Here is a 20,179-nt window from a genome sequence, read left to right as displayed (position 1 = left end):
TATAAATCTACATCCCTTGAGGATTTTATTCTTTAAATATAGCCTGCCTATCAATTGTTTTTTAAAGGGGTGATAGAATGCAAAACCGATTTTACCTTGTCATAGTTGAATAACGACAGTTTGGAGGGTAACTAGGACATACATAGAACCTCAATATCCCATTGACACCTCTTTCCTCTGCAAATCTCACAATTTGAAACCGCCTTTGAAAATCTCAACAAAGCTGGAAATTGACGTCAACATCCCAAATCCTTCTCATTTGGCTCAACCTATCTTTGTAACGCCCCAAAATTTACATACTAGGCCACTAAATGATCTGAGGGCAGTTAGTCTTCTAAATCTAGGTCGTGCAGATCTCTGCTATTCCATTACAAAATTCACTTCTGAGATTCTTTTATGCGAGAAATCAACTATGTAAAGCTCAAATATGGGCCGTTTTATGAAAAGTGATGGCTAATTGCAAATTTGGTAAGACGTGTCGGACTTTACGAGCTCCACAATCTGCCGAGACAGGCGGCGGCTGCCGGTCGGGTTTGCTGCCTTCCCTGTCGGCCTCACCGCCTTCACAGACCCGCTGAGCTGGAGCTCTGTCAGGATCTCCCACACGAGCTGCGCAGTGTACTTTAGAAAAGAAGAAAGTTTGGAGGTTTTGCAAGGATACTGAAAAAGAACCACGGTCGTAAACGCAGCGTTCCAGACTGTACAACGGAATAGCCTACTGGTCCAGAGAAAACGAGTATATTGGACGAGAGGGAGTTGTGGATCTAACGCAGCGCTGCAGAGGACAGGCTTGCAGGGGTTCACTCTCCTCTCCCCATGCTTACTAGCTACGAGGTGAGTTGGGATCTGGTGGAGGGTTTTTTTATGTCGCAAGAGTAACGTTAGAACAACACTAGTTATAACGAAAGTGTCGAAACTTGTTTATTTTGTCTCGGCTGTTTTAGCTAATGCAGCTCGCGCCTGGGCATGTCTGGGCATGTAACAGACAGTGTGTCTGGTTTTGTGTGTGCGCTGTGCAGCGGTGTGTGTGTGTCAGTGTGTGTGTCTGTGTTTGTGTGTGTGCACAGGGCAGCAGTGTGTGTGTGTGTGTGTGTGTGTGTTTGAAATATGAGACCTGCTGTATCGTCTCCAATGTATTATGTATGTGGTTCCTCATCAGCCAGCGCGCAGCTCATCTAAATATTCATGAGCATACCATATTTGGAAGAAAAGCTGTCGTTCCAAATAGAGCCAAAACACAGGGATGCATAAGGGCCAAAAAAAGGCCAGGCCATTTTCAGCCCAACCAATGTTAAATACCCCAATTGGAGACCTTAAGGAACAGTGTGAAACACCCTATATAATCATTCTATCACCCCTTTAAGCGCAATAAAACAGAAAATATTTGACCGGAACTTTTGACATTTGACCGGTAAAATTAAACCTTACAGGTCACATGGCCGGCACCAATTTTTTTCTAGCGGACACTGTTAAGAATCTACCGTACATAATAAATGTTATATGGGTTAAATGGTGGATGAAAGAAATACATTAATAATGAGGACAATATTCTCTTAACCGTAAACAAGCAGAGCTGTCCGCTGCTGTGCGCATTTAACCATGACGACAGCAGTCAACCGTGTACTCCATTGAATATTTCTGAAGCTAAATGTTAAGTTATGTTTTCTCTATCAAGTTTATAACTACAGTTTTTAGTTATGCTGTTTAAATGTCCCACGATCGGCCTATTAGCTGCAGGGACATTACTGCGCATGTGACGTTTACATTTACTGAAAGCGGCCTCCTTTAATCATTAGAGTATATTTAAAGAAAACACTCAAACATCACTACAATACATCATTTCAAAAGCAAAAGCCTACAGGGACTTTAGAGAGGGACTGAAGATAGTTTGTGTTGGTGGGTGTGGATGATTTAAGCTAATTGATGCGGATGCCGTCTAGAGGTCGACCGATATGGGTTTTCTCAGGCCGATGCCGATCTTTTGAAATCAGGGTCGGCCGATGGCCGATATATGCTGCCGATTATTTTTGGCCAATATTTGGACGTTTTTAACCTCTATTTGAAAGATAAAATTTAACACTAATAAGTACTTAAGATTCACAAAATTTCTCAACAAAAACATTTATTGAACACTTGTTTTAGGTCTGAATAAAAATGTATACATTAACACTTGAACACAGAAAATCTTAGTGGAGCTTCACTTCTGCTACTTAATCATTTTAAATAAAAAAGTCTTGAAGTTACTAAGTAAATAAAAAGTTAGCAGCATTAGATAATCTGCTTTAGTGCAATTGACTTAGCAGCACCATCTCCTCATTTCTGAGGGAAGGAACATTTGTAAACAATACAAAAAGGAATGTGCATAATATTATATTTAGTTTTAATCCCACTTCAAGATCCTGAGTCTTCTTCACCCCACCCATTCCCCACTGAAAGTTCTTAATACTCCCAGTTTAAGAGCTGCAGGTTGTAGTGCAGGAAACAACTGCTCTGCATGTTCTCCTGTGAGCCTGCTCCTCTTCTTGTCATAGATAATCCCAATCTCACTGAATATTCTCTCGCTGGGAACAGAGGAGGGCGGTGGACAGAGGAATTTTCTTGCAAGTGGTGCAAGAAGGTATAGGCGGGATGCATTCTGTTTCCACCATTCTAGTGGCTGACCAGTCTGTCTGTCAATCAGTTGCTCTCGGAGGTACTGATCCAGCTGCTCAGTGATGTGTTGATCATCATTTTCTTCAGTATGAGTTCCACCACATGCTCCCAAAATGTTTGCATACATCTGTTCAAGAAGACCAGAGGGACCGGGTTGTTCTTCCTCTTCCTCCTCCTCCTCCTCCTCCACTCGTCTCCTTTTCGGATCTGATTCTTGGACTCCAGTGGTGGCTGTTTTGCACTGTTCTGACACGATGGCGTGCTCTTCTTTCACCCATTCTTTGGTGTCTCCACTGCAAAGATTTGACCCTTATAGCGAGGATCCAGCAGCGTCGCCAGCACCAAACATTTGGTCTCCTCCATCTTTGAAAATCTCCTCTCCAAGCTTTGAAACATGGTTTCCCTGAGTGTTTTGATACCCCTCGTAGTGGGACCCTCTGCCTGAAGCACCATCTTAAGCACAGCAATGCTGGGAATGATGCAGGAGATGGATGCCTCTGCCTTACTCATCTCAAAAGTGACTTCCTCAATGGGGCCCAGTGTCTCGGTCAAATTTGAGACGAGGGCCCACTGGTCTGCAGTTGGGGTTGTAAACTTTCCATGTTCTCCTGCATAGATGTTCAACGCACACTTCTGCTCCAGCATCCTCTGAAACAGGTGTAGCGTGGAGTTCCAACAGGTGGGAACAGCCTGAATTATGCTGTGCTGGGGGAGGTCAAGTTCTTCTTGAATGTCTCTCAGATGCTGTTTTGCGAGCATAGAGTGGCTGAAGTGTGTAGCACGTCTTTAACTTGGCAATAATGTCCCCCACTGCTCTCTGACTGCTGATACCCTCGTTTATCACAAGCTGTAATGGGTGTGCACTGCAGCTTAGATCTGGTATTTCTGCCAATCTGAGGCCTTTAATCATATTAGCACCACCGTCTCGGAGCACAAGCACAACTCTGTTGTGGGCGATGTCCCAATGTTTCAGTATGCTAAGGAGCACCTCGCTGATGTATTCCCCAGTGTGGGAGCCAGACATGGCCTTAACATTTAGTACCACTTGTTTTCTTTCCCATTCACTATTAATGAAATGGCATGTTAGACTTATCAATGACTCCGTCTCCCCAGACCAACAGTCTGTCGTGAACGACAAATGAGGGCCAGCATTCCTTTCATTATGTTTTCCAGCAGGTCTGTGCTGTAGTATTTTTCAGTCTTGAGGCTATAACGGGGTTCCAGTGTTGCAATCAAACGCCGAAAGCCAACATCCGAGACCACTGTAAATGGCTGGTTGTCTGTAGCAATCATTTCAAGTATTTGTTTATCAATTTTTTTTTACCTCTGGTCAGAATTCTGCCATTTTCTTTGCGAATCAAACATTAGTGCTACAGTAGGCTGACTGAGATTGGCGGAAGCAACAGACGCTGCATCTTCTTTTTCTTTTACTGCCTCTTTGTAATCCTGGAGGTGGTTTGCCTTCAGGTGATTCCACATGTTTGTAGTATTTTTACTTCTACCTTTCTCTCTCTTTTGTTTGTTGACAGACAAAGCCAAATGGACAAAACCTGATTATCAAAAGGGGGGAAAACAACTTTAGGCCATATGGTGAAAATTAAATGATTTAATAATAATGTAGTAACTATAACTTATAACAATAACGTATTTCACTAGTAAATTGCTGTTCAACGACAAAAACAACCACCATGGCAAAAGTTTATTTTACAACAACTTTGAATGCACCGCGACGCACCGTCTGTGTTGTTCTTCAGACAAGTAGCTAAACAACGGTAGCAGCACACTGCTTAACATACTGCTGTTGGATCCTATACAGTGAAATAAATCACACTTTACACCGTTTAGCTGTCAGCATTTTAATCGTGTTTAATCCATCTGCTAGCTAACGATAGGCTAACGTTAGCTACTGACGAGTGTAATGTTAACTAGCGTCACATGCTGCGATGTTTCTGTTATTCTAACATTCGTTTTTGGAGCATCAGAGAGCAACAATACCACCACCAGGCTGCCCGCAGATGCACCTGCCTATTAATCGGCTTGATATTGGCCGATGCCGATTATGTAAAAAAATTGCCCAAAAAAAAATCGCCCGATTAATCGGCCTATAAAATTAATCGGTCGACCTCTAATGCCGTCAGAGCCAATCGGCGCATTTTCAAATAATAATAGATACTTTCACAGTCACACATGGCCAAAATAATGTAGCCAAATCTGTAGTGACTTTTAACAAAACGTATATTGAAATAAGCCATTAAGGGGCGAACAAGTTAACTTGTTTGAGATGCTCCTCTGGGTTAAAAATAAACCAATGTCCGCTGTGTTGTGTTACTTTGGATTCAACGATCCATTCATTCACAGTTCTGTAAACACATGCTTACTGTAATTTTAGGCGTCAGACGAGAGAAAAGATCTCACATTAACCGGTTTATTAAACCACTCAAACAGTCTATCGTTGTGGTTTCCTTAGCCGGGCTAGCAAGCCCGGCCGGCGTCCCTGCTTCTGCTTCCTGCCCGCCCTCCTGGCTTCACCGGGCCGACAACAATCCAACAAGAGCCCGCTCGTCTGGTGGATGTCTTCCAGAAGACTGTTCAAGCCTTCGCGGCGATAAATGGTATTTTAGTTCACCCTCACAATTAGGTAATTGAGCACTGTAGCGGTTATTACCATATTAGTGACCATGTAACTACGTGGAAACGGACCAAATTATGTTTTTGCCCTGTACAGTAAAATAGTGTTTTAGATGGCTAGCTGTAGTCTTTATCTTATGCCCCCATAACTGCCGTTTTAGCTGAGTGGGAGCTCTCGGCATTAGCTGCAGCAGCTCCGTGTTGCTAGCACCGATTCGGCTCGTTTTTTTTTTTTCTATAGACAGTACTCACATAGGTATAATGATCAACATTAACGTAAAAATTCCCCAGAGTTCTCCTTTAATATTCTGAATATGAACGGCGAAATTATGATGCCGCAAGGACTTGTGGGATGGCAATTAGGGCTGCACAATATTTTGTTTCATCGTCTACATCGTAGATGATGATCGCAGGACATTGCGATGTTGACGCTAAAACTTTTTTGCTCCTTGATAGAAAAGTAAACTTTTTCCGTTCTCCTTTTACATGATAGGGGTGTAAGAAAAAAAAAAAAATCAATACACTTAAGTATCGCGGTATTTTATTTTGCAATACTATATCGATTTTCAAAAATGCAATATAGTTTTTTTTTTTGGGGGGGGGGTGGGGGGGGGGGGTAAGTTTACGTGCAAAAGACAGTGGTTCACGTTTATGTTGTGTTTAAACCCCCTACCCCTAGATGTCTATGCTGAGACGCAGCACTAGTGTCCTTGCCTAACAGTGCCTAGCAGTGCCTGACTTTTTGCTAGAAGCTAACAATGTAGCTATGGCTGAACTTTGGCCTAATTTAGCATGCAAATTTGCTCACTAAGAATACCAAATTGGCAGTTTGATTTTCTGTGCACTGAATTGTTTACCTAAAGTAAACTTCTTTGACTTTATTTTGAATATTAGTTTTTCTACAATTATCCTTTAAAAAAAAAAAAGGGCGGGTCTTGGCGTGGCCACAGTGGGATTCGTAATATCGCCTCCCGTGTGTAGAAAAGTACCGTAAGCGGCAGCTGCCACTGACACAATGATGCACATACTTTTCCATGGGTAGTGACGCAGTAGTCAGTGTTTTATTTACGCTGCCAAGGCGAACTAAATCTCCTGATTAATGCAACGTAATCACGACATCGCCCGGCCATTTGTCACTGCAGAAAGCGGTTACCAGCCAGGCTAAAGCTAATATAGTTAGCCTAAAGAAACAAGGCATCTGTCCAAACTAACGTTATGGTTCAGAGCCGCGATTCTGGAAACGTAACACTAATCTACAACAGCAGTCTGTGTCTGATATAACATAATTTACACTGATTTAAGTGCTCTTGGATACACCGTTTGTTGCAAGTGTGTGACATGCAGGTCTGCATGCACAGCCAACCAACAATCACAATCAATGTTGATCAAATTTATCAAACAACCAAAGCAGGCCCCGCTAGTCTACCACAACCTGAAATTTAGAGGAAGCAACACGCATGCATTAATATCATTCACTTTAGCCTTGATTGATAGTATTATATGAATACAATGGTGTCATGTCAATCAACAAGTGTATTTCTTCCTAATTTCCCTCTCCAAAATAACTTCAGAAGAGTAGTCACAGCACTTACTTGCTTTGGTTTTTGTAAAGCATTAAAAGTCCGACAAAGAATGGTTCACATAAGAAAATTTACTTTTTACTTTTTTTATTTTCTATGTAGATGCACTCCCCTACAAAAATCACCCCAGTAGTCGAGAATGATTTAGTATTTCTAAATAGTCATCAATTATGTCATCTTGTAAACATATCACAATATTTATCGCAGGGAAAAATAATATCGCAATGTCAGTTTTTTCCAATATCGTGCAGACCTAACGGCAATTATCCCATTCCCTTTCGTAAAGGATGGTCCAGTGTATCCTATGCGAAAGGAGGTAACAAAGGAAGCACTGACGTACCTTTCCTCATCATTTAGACATTTAGAACGGCTCTTACCATGGCTGCCACTTCCGGGGCCCTTTAATCTGTTACGAACAATCCTAAGCAAAATTTACTTTTCGATCGCAACCTGCGACACAGGGGAGCATTCAGTCCAAAACGGCGGATGCACTGTCAGCACGCCATCTTGTGGCGGTTGCGCAAAAACTATGTGAGTGTCGTCATGATGATGAATGGATCAAAAAGCAACACTTTGTTTTAAAAAAATAAAAACTTACTTTACTTTTATTAGTTTTCTTTCCAAGTTAACGTAGGAAGACGTGTCTGCTATAAAGTTGTTGCTATTAAGTTAGCAACAACTTTTGTTAGTCCTGTAACATGAGGACACTTTGACTGGAAACCATTCACAGCTGCTTCTTTCACTAATACACTTAGAAACGGGTACCGTTAGAGGTATATATATATATATATATATATATATATATATACATACATACATACATACACACACACACACATACATTAGCTAAACACATTAGCTTCAGGATCTAGCTCCAGTGTTTCAGTTTAACGAGAGACCATGTTAACTGAGGACCGTCAGCTAAATGCGTCTGTTGTTGTCGTATTGACGACAGCTGTTGAAAACGGGAAGAGAATACGTAGCTGTCCGCGTGAATGCCTTTTTGTTAAGTTGTCATTTAAATGTTAAAACATAACGACGTTTACGTAACCTCTCCGACCTGTCTTTGGAGTTGTATCCGAGGAAACTTGTCAGTCGCATTTCGAATGTGGCTTGCGGTTAAGGAAAACAGGAAGACAGCGTTGCTCTTCCTGTTATAACGTCTATAATATGTTTTATTTAATACACCTATTCGTCTTCAGAGCCTGTTTAAGTACACACGTCAAGTAGAAAACTATTAAGCCCTTTTAAAAAGTAGAAAATAAATGAATAAAACAACTTGGATTCGAGCCACTGTGGGAAACTAAATAACACTGAGCTAAGCAGTCTAACCCAATGCACCATCACGTCGCATTATTAGCTGGTGGGCATGCCATCATATGAAGTCAGATATTACACAGAGTCTCTTAAAATTAGGAGGCAGCCAGATCAAGTTGTGACCACACCACACTGTATGCAAGTAACTGACAAGTTGCTCTTGCTCAGAAAGGACAACATGCACATGTCTTGTATGTTTGTCCACGGTAAGATGTGCTTAGCGTGCTTGTTGTCGCATTTGGCTGACGGTCGCCAGTTAACATAGTCTCTCGTTAAACCGAAACACCGGCTAAACAGCCTGCGTATTGAATGGTTCGGCTAACGTTAGCTTAGCATCACTAGCAGAGCAGTAGAGAAAACAAACCTTCAACTCGCAGGTTCGTTTTCGGTTTTAAAACCACCTCCAGCTGTTTCCGGTGTCGGTCCATCTCTGATCAACAAAGTAACTGTTCGGGTTTTCTGCCGTTATTGGGATCCAGCTAACGGCTTCTCTCCGCTGACTGCTCCGGTGTTTAGATCCGTAAAATATTCTTCTTCTTCTTCTTCTTCTTCTTCTTCTTCTTCTTCTTCTTCTTCTTCTTCTTCTTCTTCTTCTTCTTCTTCTTCTTCTGTCCATTTCCGGCAGACTAGACAGTGTTACTGCATTGCTGCCACCCGCTGGTGATGAGGACAGTCTACATTAAACACCCTCATGGACCCATATTTTCCCAAATAGGTCCGTGGATTTGATTATCAAGAAACATGTAGAAAATGTGAATTGTGTATCGTTTAACCTGAGCAGGTACATACATAAATAAAATGACAAGTAATGTTATGGCTTATACCAGAAAACCGACTGCCTGCCGAGGACAATGTAGGTCAGCCTAAGTACAGTGCCTTGCGAAAGTATTCGGCCCCCTTGAACGTTTCGACCTTTTGCCACATTTCAGGCCTCAAACATAAAGATATAAAACTGTAATTTTTTGTGAAGAATCAACAACAAGTGGGTCCCAATTATGAAGTGGAACGAAATTCATTGGCTATTTCAAACTTTTTTAACAAATAAAAAACTGAAAAAGTGGGCGTGCAAAATTATTCAGCCCCTTTACTTTCAGTGCAGCAAACTCTCTCTAGAAGTTCAGTGAGGATCTCTGAATGATCCAATGTTGACCTAAATGACTAATGATGATAAATAGAATCCAGCTGTGTGTAATCAAGTCTCCGTATAAATGCACCTGCTCTGTGATAGTCTCAGAGGTCTGTGTAAAGCGCAGAGAGCATCATGAAGAACAAGGAACACACCAGGCAGGTCCGAGATACTGTTGTGGAGAAGTTTAAAGCCGGATTTGGATACAAAAAGATTTCCCAAGCTTTAAACATCCCAAGGAGCACTGTGCAAGCGATAATATTGAAATGGAAGGAGTATCAGACCACTACAAATCTACGAAGATCCGGCCGTCCCTCTAAACTTTCAGCTCATACAAGGAGAAGACTGATCAGAGATGCAGCCAAGAGGCCCATGATCACTCTGGATGAACTGCAGAGATCTACAGCTGAGGTGGGAGACTCTGTCCATGGGACAACAATCAGTCGTATACTGCACAAATCTGGCCTTTATGGAAGAGTGGCAAGAAGAAAGCCATTTCTTAAAGATATCCATAAAAAGTGTCGTTTAAAGTTTGCCAAAAGCCACCTGGGAGACACACCAAACATGTGGAAGAAGGTGCTGTGGTCAGATGAAACCAAAATCAAACTTTTTGGCAACAATGCAAAACGTTATGTTTGGCGTAAAAGCAACACAGCTCATCACCCTGAACACACCATCCCCACTGTCAAACATGGTGGTGGCAGCATCATGGTTTGGGCCTGCTTTTCTTCAGCAGGGACAGGGAAGATGGTTAAAATTGATGGGAAGATGGATGGAGCCAAATACAGGACCATTCTGGAAGAAAACCTGATGGAGTCTGCAAAAGACCTGAGACTGGGACGGAGATTTGTCTTCCAACAAGACAATGATCCAAAACATAAAGCAAAATCTACAATGGAATGGTTCACAAATAAACATATCCAGGTGTTAGAATGGCCAAGTCAAAGTCCAGACCTGAATCCAATCGAGAATCTGTGGAAAGAACTGAAAACTGCTGTTCACAAACGCTCTCCATCCAACCTCACTGAGCTCGAGCTGTTTTGCAAGGAGGAATGGGCAAAAATGTCAGTCTCCGATGTGCAAAACTGATAGAGACATACCCCAAGCGACTTACAGCTGTAATCGCAGCAAAAGGTGGCGCTACAAAGTATTAACTTAAGGGGGCTGAATAATTTTGCACGCCCAATATTTCAGTTTTTTATTTGTTTAAAAGGTTTGAAATATCCAATAAATTTCGTTCCACTTCATGATTGTGTCCCACTTGTTGTTGATTCTTCACAAAAAATTACAGTTTTATATCTTTATGTTTGAGGACTGAAATGTGGCAAAAGGTCGAAAAGTTCAAGGGGGCCGAATACTTTCGCAAGGCACTGTATGTGCAACGACATCACCATAGGCATCGCCAGGTCATATTTGCAGGGATTCAGCCCCGAATGTTTTTTTATTGTAGCCCCGAAAGTCATTAGCCTAGTTGTTGTAGGCAACACAAAGTTTAAGTTCCTGTGCCGGGACATTACCAGTCTATATGGATCAGGCTCAAACACGCGGAGCTCTAGAGCAGAACCGTGCGTCGATTTGTGTCCGCTCTGTCTGTAGAAATAAAGACGAGCAGCCCAGCTGGTCAGTAGCAGTTTAGGTTAATTTGCCTATGTCTGTCAGACTCAGATACTACCCTATCAGCAGAGCAATAACGTAATGCACAGCAGACTATATGGCAGCTGGATTTTTTTTCTTGAAATATTGGGATTTTATTCTTGGAATATTAGGCTAAAACTTTCTTTTTCTCAAAATATTACAATATTACAAGAACAATATTAAAAGGCTTGCAGATCTGCAATATAGTGTAAATATTTGACAATACTTTTTCACATGAACAGTGTACGTACATGAGCTGTATTCCTTGATATAGGTTCACAACTCCAACCCATTTCGCTTACCATTGTATGGTACCACTACTCAGTTTCTCAACAAGACCATTGGTTCTGAGGACGATATGGGGCACAAAGCCTTCTTTTTATGCCAAGGATCTTGCATACATCAGTGTTGATCTGAAATACGTTTGTCTCACTTTACAAACAATGAATTTTCAAGTGACTGATAGCATTTTATTCTGCCCCCACAAATTATTGTTGGTATTTACACATTGACAGCTGGCCTGCCCAATCAGAAATTAACAACAACAACAAAAATACTACTCTGTATAGTTAAACATACAGCATTTTTGTTATTTGAGATTTCAGAAAATGATGAATTACAGTATGCCTACATTTATTTAAATGTGAGAGCATACAGTGTGATTATGGCTGTAGAGGCCACCTGACATTCCAGGCCTGTAGAATCTTTTGCTGATGGCATCCCTGGGTTTTGTTTTGGCCACAGTGTGCCCCTGAGCTGCGGTCGTGGAAATCTTTCACGATGCCTTAACTTGCACATCAAAAGTGTTGGCCTTCTGCGAAAAATGTGTCTTCTAATTTGTAAAGTGGGAGGTCCCGGAGCGCACAGGGGGGGTGGATCCGGCGACTCAAACTATGTAGCTTCTCTGACCAAAAAAACCTAAACAACGCTGTGTGTACATCATTTTTTGGGGAACTTCAATTGGGGAAAGACTAACAAGACAGACAACAACATTGGACACTTCACAAACAGTAATTTATTTTTTTCATTTAGGCGATTCATTTTATGTATTTTTTTTTTGCGTCGGCCACTAGGCGATTCATTTTTCATAGTGACACAGGAGGTGCCGGATCCAATAAAAAAGTTTCCGGATCCAACGCCGGAGGTGCCGGAACATGTTTCGGTGTGTTCCGGCTCAAATTAAGCCCTGATTGCAGAATACACTTGTAAATGTCTGCATCCATGATAATGCGTGTATGTATGTAAAGTTACCTAACATGAATGAAGGATGTATAAGTAATAATGTACACTCACCTAAAGGATTATTAGGAACACCCTACTAATACCGTGTTTGACCCCCTTTCCCCTTCAGAACTGCCTTAATTCTTGGTGGCATTGATTCAGCAAGGTACTGGAAGCATTCTTTAGAAATGTTGGCCCATATTGAGAGGACAGCATCTTGCAGTTGATGGAGATTTGGGGGATGCACATCCAGGGCACGAAGCTCCCGTTCCACCACATCCCAAAGATGTTCTATTGGGTTGAGATCTGGTGACTGTGGGGGCCATTTTAGTATAGTGAACTCATTGTCATGTTCAAGAAACCAATTTGAAATGATGTGAGCTTTGTGACATGGTGCATTATCCTGCTGGAAGTAGCCATCAGAGGATGGGTACATGGTGGTCATAAAGGGATGGACATGGTCAGAAACAATGCTCAGGTAGGCTGTGGCATTTAAATGATGCCCAATTGGTACTAAGGAGCCTAAAGTGTGCCAAGAAAACACCCCCCACACCATTACACCCCCACCACCAGCCTTCCCAGTGGTAACAAGGCATGACAGATCCATGTTCTCTTTCTGTTTACGCCAAATTCTGACTCTACCATCTGAATGTCTCAACAGAAATCGAGACTCATCAGACCAGGCAACATTTTTACAGTCATCAACTGTCCAATTTTGGTGAGCCTGTGCAAATTGTAGCCTCATGTTCCTATTTTTTGTGGAGATGAGTGGTACCCGGTGGGGTCTTCTGCTGGTGTAGCCCATCCCCCTCAAGGTTGTGCGTGTTGTGGCTTCACAAATGCTTTGCTGCATACCTCGGTTGTAACGAATGGTTATTTGAATCAAAGTTGATCTTCTATCAGCTGGAATCAGTCGGCCCATTCTCCTCTGACCTCTAGCATCAACAAGGCATGTTAACCCCCCAGGACTGCAGCATACTTGATGTTTTTCCTTTTTCAGACCATTCTTTGTAAACCCTAGAAATGGTTGTGGGTGAGAATCCCAGTAACTGAGCAGATTGGGAAATACTCAAACCAGCCCGTCTGGCACCAACAACCATGCCACGCTCAAAGTTGCTTAGATCACCTTTCTTTCCCATTCTGACATTCAGTTTGGAGTTCAGGAGATTGTCTAGACCTGGACCACACCCCTAAATGCATTGAAGCAGCTGCCATGTGATTGATTGATTAGATAATTGCATTAACGAGAAATCTTACAGGTGTTCCTAATAATCTTTAAGGTGAGCGTATGTCCTAGCTGTCTCTCATATTACCTTGTGACAATAAATATTTCCCAGCTCAAAAATTTGACAGATATTGTCATTGTTTTGATAGCTTTTTATTTACTGTTGATTTGGATATCAGGACATACTGAATTAGTCACCAACATGACCAACGTTGCCCTCTAGCGGCGTGCAGTCGTATTTCGGCAGGCAGTCAGTTTTTGGCACAACACCAGGAACACCGCGGCTACCATGAACCTTGCTTAAGTCAGAGGGCAGATTCAACAAAAGCCCTATTCGCACGGGATAAGTATTACCTGGTGACCTCCGGTCATTTGTAATAATTGCGGAGGTTGTCTGTGATCTTAATCCCGTGCGAATCGGTCATGTCTGTAATTTGTAAAGTAATAATTCCCCCGCAAATGACCTACCATATTTCGGAGGTCCTGTGATAATATTAGTCCCGTGCGAATCGGCATCTCTGCTTTGTCCAGGATTTGGCGGGGCTTTTTTGTTTTTTCAAGGTACCTATTTCCTTCTTTTGCGCCTTTTTATCCATCTTTGGCGAAGAATGGAGGGTGCGTTGGAGTGTTTTGACAGTGTTTTGGGTGCTGGGTCATGTCGCTATACATCATATACAATTTGCAGAAAGAGAAAGATGAAAACCACCACAAGTGCGAAGACAAAAAGAATGATTAGATGGCGATGGATGACATGTATAGCAGCATGCGGTAAATATATTTTTTATGTTTGTATCATACATCTAGAGATAACAACAAGACATCTCCAAGCAATAGCTTATCAAAAATAATGCACAATCAAGCGAGGGGGCTCACTTCATAATTAGAGGTTAATGTTACAAATAAATCAAGCGTAAAGCTTGAGCTAATAGATTTTAACCTGGTGAAATGTTTGGTTTTATATATCATCAGCGGTCTGAAACAGCCCGTCTCAGCTCGAGTCAAACCAGCTAATGGTGTTACCTGCTGGTCAAGTCGCAATAAGCTGGTTTTAGAATTTAAGGGATGTCACCTGTTTCAACAGCCAATAGAGAAGTCATCTTATGAAGTCAGCAACAACAAAATGATCCATAATCCATTTTATTTCTGTTGCAAACTGACAACGAAAGCTCAACATGCAAGAGGTGGTCAGCATAGTGACATGAACATACAATGCAGCAGTAATCCATTGCAGGGATTGTTACACTGGGATAGAACTGACAATTTTGAAACATCCTTTCCACTTTTCACATCTTGCTTAAAGTAGGCTTACAGGTAGAATGGTAAAGTTTCACTCTTGAACTGCATCATAAAACTTCTAAAACATCACTCTAGTACTGCAGCTTAACATTCTAGTCTGAAATTTAACATTCTCAAGCATAAAACAATTCTACCTACCGCAATTTAACATTCCAGAACTGCAGTTTAACATTCTTGAACTGTGAATTGAGCTGATGAGTAAAAGAAAAGGTAAAATCACTGCTTTGAATATTACAACCTTTCCTTATAAGGTCAGTACTCTTAGTGTCCAGTAGGTTGGCTGTGGCTCAGAGGTGGAGCGGATCAACTTTTAACCACAAGATATGATGTAAGAAACTACTGAGCAAACCTATAACTTTTGATTCTGGTGTCAGTCTGGTTCCGTGGTGTAATGGTTAGCACTCTGGACTCTGAATCCAGCAATCCGAGTTCAAATCTCGGTGGAACCTGGTTTTAAGCCAGAGTACAGAGTATGAAGAAATATCAAACTTTCCATATCTAGCTTAAAGTAGGTTTACAGGTAAAAAGTCTAAAGTAAAAAACCAACGACGGCTTGAGATGGCTTTCTGACTTAACAGTGACCAGAAATTGTCTCTGTTGCTGGAAGGTGGCGTTATCGCGGATCAGTCTAATGGGTTTCTATGTCCCTTTGAATACTGAGGCGAGGGACACATTGTTACCGGCTGGCCACTCGCCCTCTGGGAATCTGGTTCAGATCATAGATGTCTTTTTTTTACTGGGACATTTCTGGACTCAGGTGGACATTGAGGACAGAAACATTGGTGGATCTTGATTCCCACCACAGGGTTCAGCCTGTATTGCACATTGGGGTACAAAGTCAGTAAGATGCCTTCACATCCCGCACAGTGTATTGCCATTGTCAAGCACATTGCCCCCCTGGTGACTTTCTTCCATGCCCATATATTTGGACTGACAATTGAGAAACCTTCCCTTGATATCTATGACCTGGATGACTAAGAATCTACTATATCATGACATGTTTGATATAGTGTATAATAATTTTTGTAACAATGCCTACTAAAAACCTGCTCATTTGGTCAGGATGGCCGAGCGGTCCAAGGTGCTGCGTTAAGGTCGCAGTCTCCACTGGAGGCGTGGGTTCGAATCCCACTTCTGACAACAAGTGTTTTCCTTTGGAACTAATGTCTGAAACATGATATTGGGAAAAAAAAGAACCTAGCAATTCTTTGTATTTTAGGTCACACAAATATGCGCAAGATACGGAATTGTGAGTACAGCCCCACCTTTTGTGAGCATCTTCATTGTCAACCCATGTAAAGTTAGCATGTGTTTGTACACAGTAGACCTATCTACTGCTGGTTTCATTGTTTGTGGCAAGTCCTTCAAACCTTTTCTTGACTTGCCTTTTCCCACATCCTCTGTGAACGCTTAGCTTACTAAAATACTAAAGTTATTAATTAAGTAAGTAATTTCTGCTTTTTCATCGTATCTACTTCGTGATTGTTGGGTGCCTTCGATATCATACATGTGGATATGATGTAAGAACCTGCATATCAACACACATGTGTTACTTCCATGTTGTGGTTCCATGGTGTAATGGTTAGCACTCTGGACTTTGCATTCAGAGTTCAAATCTCGGTGGAATGTGATTTTAAGCCAGAGTACAGGTGAAAAAAAAACATCCTTTCCACTTTCCACATCTAGCTTAAATTAGGCTTACAGGTAAAAAGTTTGAACTAAAAAGCCAACGTTGGCTTGAGGTGGCTTGTCTCTGTTGCAAACACTGTTAAACTGTAACTTTACATTCTAGAATGGTAATGTTTCACTCTTGAACTGCATCTTAAAACTTCTAGAACATCACTCTATCATTTTAGAACTACAACTTAACATTCTAGAACTGCGATTAGCATTCTAGAACCGCATCTTAACATTCTAGAACTGCATATTAAAATTCCAGAACTGCAGCTTAACATTCTAGAAGTTCTACCTACACTGTAACAAATTTCTGTAATTTCTACAGCAAAATTTTACAGTAACTTCTTGTTCTGTCATTTTACAAACTTTAGCTGTATATTGCAATGCACTGTGGGTCAAAAAACTATTACAGTAGTTGACAGTTTTTTTCCACAATAAATTACAGGCATATTTGCGCTTGACTGTAAATGATGCAGTAGTACAGTTATTTACTGTTGAAAGCGTTGCACGAGGCGGTTAGACCATTTGATGGCAGATTGCAGAGGAGCAGTCACGTTGCACCACTCATCCACAATACGTAAGCATACTATTATAAATAGCCTACATAATTAAATTGTGGTTTAACTTGTTAATGTTGGTTTAAATAATCTAAGTTGACTGTGTATCAGTCTAGTGTAGGCCCCAAAATAAAGTTAACTTATAGCTAACTTTAGCTGGAGAATTTTCAGAAGACATTTTGAACAAGCAATCCCAGGCGAAGCAGTTTAATGATACAACTAAAGTAAAGGTATAGAGTGGGTATAATGTTAACGTTAACCCTTTTCATATTTATTTAATTTTGAAATGAGCGTTGTAGTAGACTTCAATGTATGTGTTGTAACGTTAACGTTATAACGTCACTCAGGCGCAGCAGACGTAGGAGGCAGATGGTCAGGCGCCACCGCCACGGAGTCAGGTCTTTGGTAAGTAACGTTAGCCTAACAGTACAATGTTTTATTTAGCTAACTATGTGTGACTGACTGACTGTAATACATTTGTTTGCCGTTCTAGCTAACACTAGCAAACTAAAGTCAACTTTATTGACGCAAAAGCCAGCTAATTTAACCGTATACATTAGCCGCATCGCCTGCAGATCAGTGGGCTGCAGACGGCCCATTAACGTTAATCCGAAGTCCCAATAGTTCAAAACATGTCTTATTGAACCGAAAGACCATAACGTAGCTAAGTCCGGTCGTGTTTTGTCGCTGCTACGAAAATATAAACTTATAAATTATAATAACTTTTGACTTTGCACAACCCCTGACAAAAAAACTTTAATTTCGGCTGATATTTAACTTTAACAGCTCTTCTGAGAACTAAGTTAGAGCCCGACATTATGGCTCCGTTTAAAACATTCTTGGCGTCACTGTTTTACTGTCATTAATGTTAATGATAGCTGGGTGTACATTCAGTCAAAAAAAAAAAAGATAGCTGGGTGAAAAAAGGCTCGGCTATTTTCAAAGGGGTCCCTTGACCTCTTAATTCAATATATCTGAATGAAAATGGGCTGTGTAGCCACCCACGAGTCTTCCCTTCACAGACTTGGCCACTTTTTGATAATCCCATGCAGTTTAGGTCATGCAGTGCACATGTGTTATTTTCACCTGTTCTAAAAGGGTGGATTTAGATATTTCAGCAGACTGGGGACCATAAACAGCCTAACTCTATGACAGAATTCATTTTCTATGGTGTATCTTGTTGTGCCTCAAAGGTGCACCCCGAATTCAGGTCACTTCAGCCCCAACCTGTAAATATGCAATGAACACACAGAGACCTAGTACATTCAATTGGCTTCTGCAGAAGGAGAACAGCACTTCCCTGCAGACTCCTCAGTCTACCCTGGCAAAGTGAGTTCTGCCTCCTTCTTCTTTCGGCCAGCTTTTATTAGGGTAAGTTCACATACACATCAATGCAATGACCTGCCTGACCTATGACTCATACGACACCCTTTACATAGCGGATGTCTGTCTAGTTTCTACTCAGCTCATGTCTAGTTTCCTTTTGGATGTCACTATCTTTTCGCCTTGGTGTAATAGAAATAACAACACGTTGTGATTCCTACCCTTCGTTCATCTTCTAAGAATCTGGTTTGTCTTATACATCTGTTTCCTGGGGTCAGCATTTGGTCAAAAGCGAGAGTCGTGCTTTTCAACTTCTCCATATGCTGAGGCAAGCACTACCACAGATCTATTATTGCTCACACCTCACAATTGATGACATGATACTTTATTACAGTTCTTTATACCTCTGATAATGCATAATTGACCTTATAATCCCACAATTCCCCCTTTTGAACTCACTAGAGTTCAATATATAGACTGATCTGGAAGGTAATAAATGATTAACTATATATTAGCAAAGTACGGGTAATAAAAAGCGAGCATCGGAAAGAAAATTTCATTTCCCCCTTTTGAACTCACTTAATGAGTTCAATATATATATACTACAGGCCTGGATGTTATGCCTGGGTCGAGTATTGTGACACACATACTGTCCTACTTTCACCATAATAATGGAATAAATCACAATAAGGGAGATATTAAAAAGCAAATACACATAAAAAGCAAATACCTGAAACCAAATAACATGAAACCATAATAATGTAATAAAATCAAAATAATGGAAATATTAAAAAGTAAGTAACATAAAATCATAATAATGGAATAAAATCAAAATAATGGAAATATTAAAAAGTAAGTAACATAAAACCATAATAATCACAATTCCCTGACTCATACAATGGTGTAAAATTTTCATACCCCTTTGAACTCCTTCCCCATTTATTTGACTTCACAGAGACAGCTATCCCCTGTCCCCATGATTCCATCCCCAAGGTCATGAAAAAAGTATATCCACTCCAACCACCTAAGTCCCATCCTCCCAACTTGGGATTTGATATTACCACCTTAGTGGTCCCATTGGCCGAACTGTTATGACACAAAAACCAATTAGCTACGCCCTGATAGTACGTCCCTGATGTCCCTGAGGATCCTTCATTCTGACACATGGGAAACTCTCCTCTGTTCCTGAGCTTCAACCCTTCCTGACCTATGCAAGCCATTTCTCCTGATTTAATCAGACTCAGTCCCCACACTAAGGAGAACAGCTTTATCCACCCCATTTTGTTCTTTTTAGGCTGACTAGGCGTTACACTGAACGGAGACTATGTGCACAGTAAGGCGAACGTCAAATACCCAGAGAAAAATAAACAATGCGCTGAACACTATTCCCAGAGACAGGAAAATTAATACCTTAATTTCACCCCGTGTGAGCATGCCTCCTACACTCTCATTTGCAGACCTGTGTAGGAAGCTCACAGAAATACCAGAGTATGATAGTTACCACTATAAGACTCAACAGGGATAACACTAACATTAAACACATGATATACTATATTCTAGCAAGCAAAAACCTTCTCTTGACTTTTCTCTTACTCTCAGGATTTTTACAGCAGTACCACTCTGTAAATAAGGTTATAACCTTTGTGCAGTTTGGTTTAAGTCAGACAGCTCTTGGCAATTAGCACATTTCTGTTAATACCTGATACATATTCAGATTAAAGATATCATATCCATCTTGATTAAAATACTTAATAAACATGAAATATAACCGTAACGTCGTTGCTTTGTCCTGGTTGGTAGCTTGGCACGCTACATGTAGGAGAGGAGCGCTCTTTCACCTACTCCCTTCCGGAGCCCTTCTTTCTTCGAGTCTCAGGGGTGGACTACCCTGAGCTCTGGATTACTGCCAGGGGATTATTCTGCCCCTTCGTTGGCAGAATCC

General features: G+C 41.2%; 1 protein-coding gene and 2 non-coding genes across 4 annotated transcripts in view; 2 read left to right on the top strand and 1 right to left on the bottom strand.

Moving 5' to 3' along the window:
• LOC120554235 (gastrula zinc finger protein XlCGF8.2DB-like) overlaps nt 1–20,179 on the bottom strand; it is a 147,610-nt gene that overhangs the window by 6,072 nt on the left and 121,359 nt on the right. Inside the window, exon 1 of one of the 2 annotated variants that reach the window (XM_039793001.1) lies at nt 8,542–8,734. The exons of the other annotated variant lie outside the window; for it this stretch is intronic. Coding sequence (XP_039648935.1) covers nt 8,542–8,605 — 64 coding nt within the window. The 5' untranslated portion in view covers nt 8,606–8,734. Of the gene's footprint in view, nt 1–8,541; nt 8,735–20,179 lie in introns of those variants that run through there. 2 annotated transcript variants of the gene reach the window in all.
• trnaq-cug lies at nt 15,058–15,129 on the top strand. The gene has a single exon. It is a non-coding gene; the product is annotated as a tRNA-Gln (tRNA).
• trnal-aag lies at nt 15,738–15,820 on the top strand. Its single transcript has one exon. It is a non-coding gene; the product is annotated as a tRNA-Leu (tRNA).

The sequence above is a fragment of the Perca fluviatilis genome, chromosome 24, assembly GCF_010015445.1.
Source record: "Perca fluviatilis chromosome 24, GENO_Pfluv_1.0, whole genome shotgun sequence".
NCBI classification, from domain to species: domain Eukaryota; kingdom Metazoa; phylum Chordata; class Actinopteri; order Perciformes; family Percidae; genus Perca; species Perca fluviatilis.
Note: the sequence above shows the minus strand (reverse complement) of the source record. Positions and strands in the feature narration are given on the sequence as shown.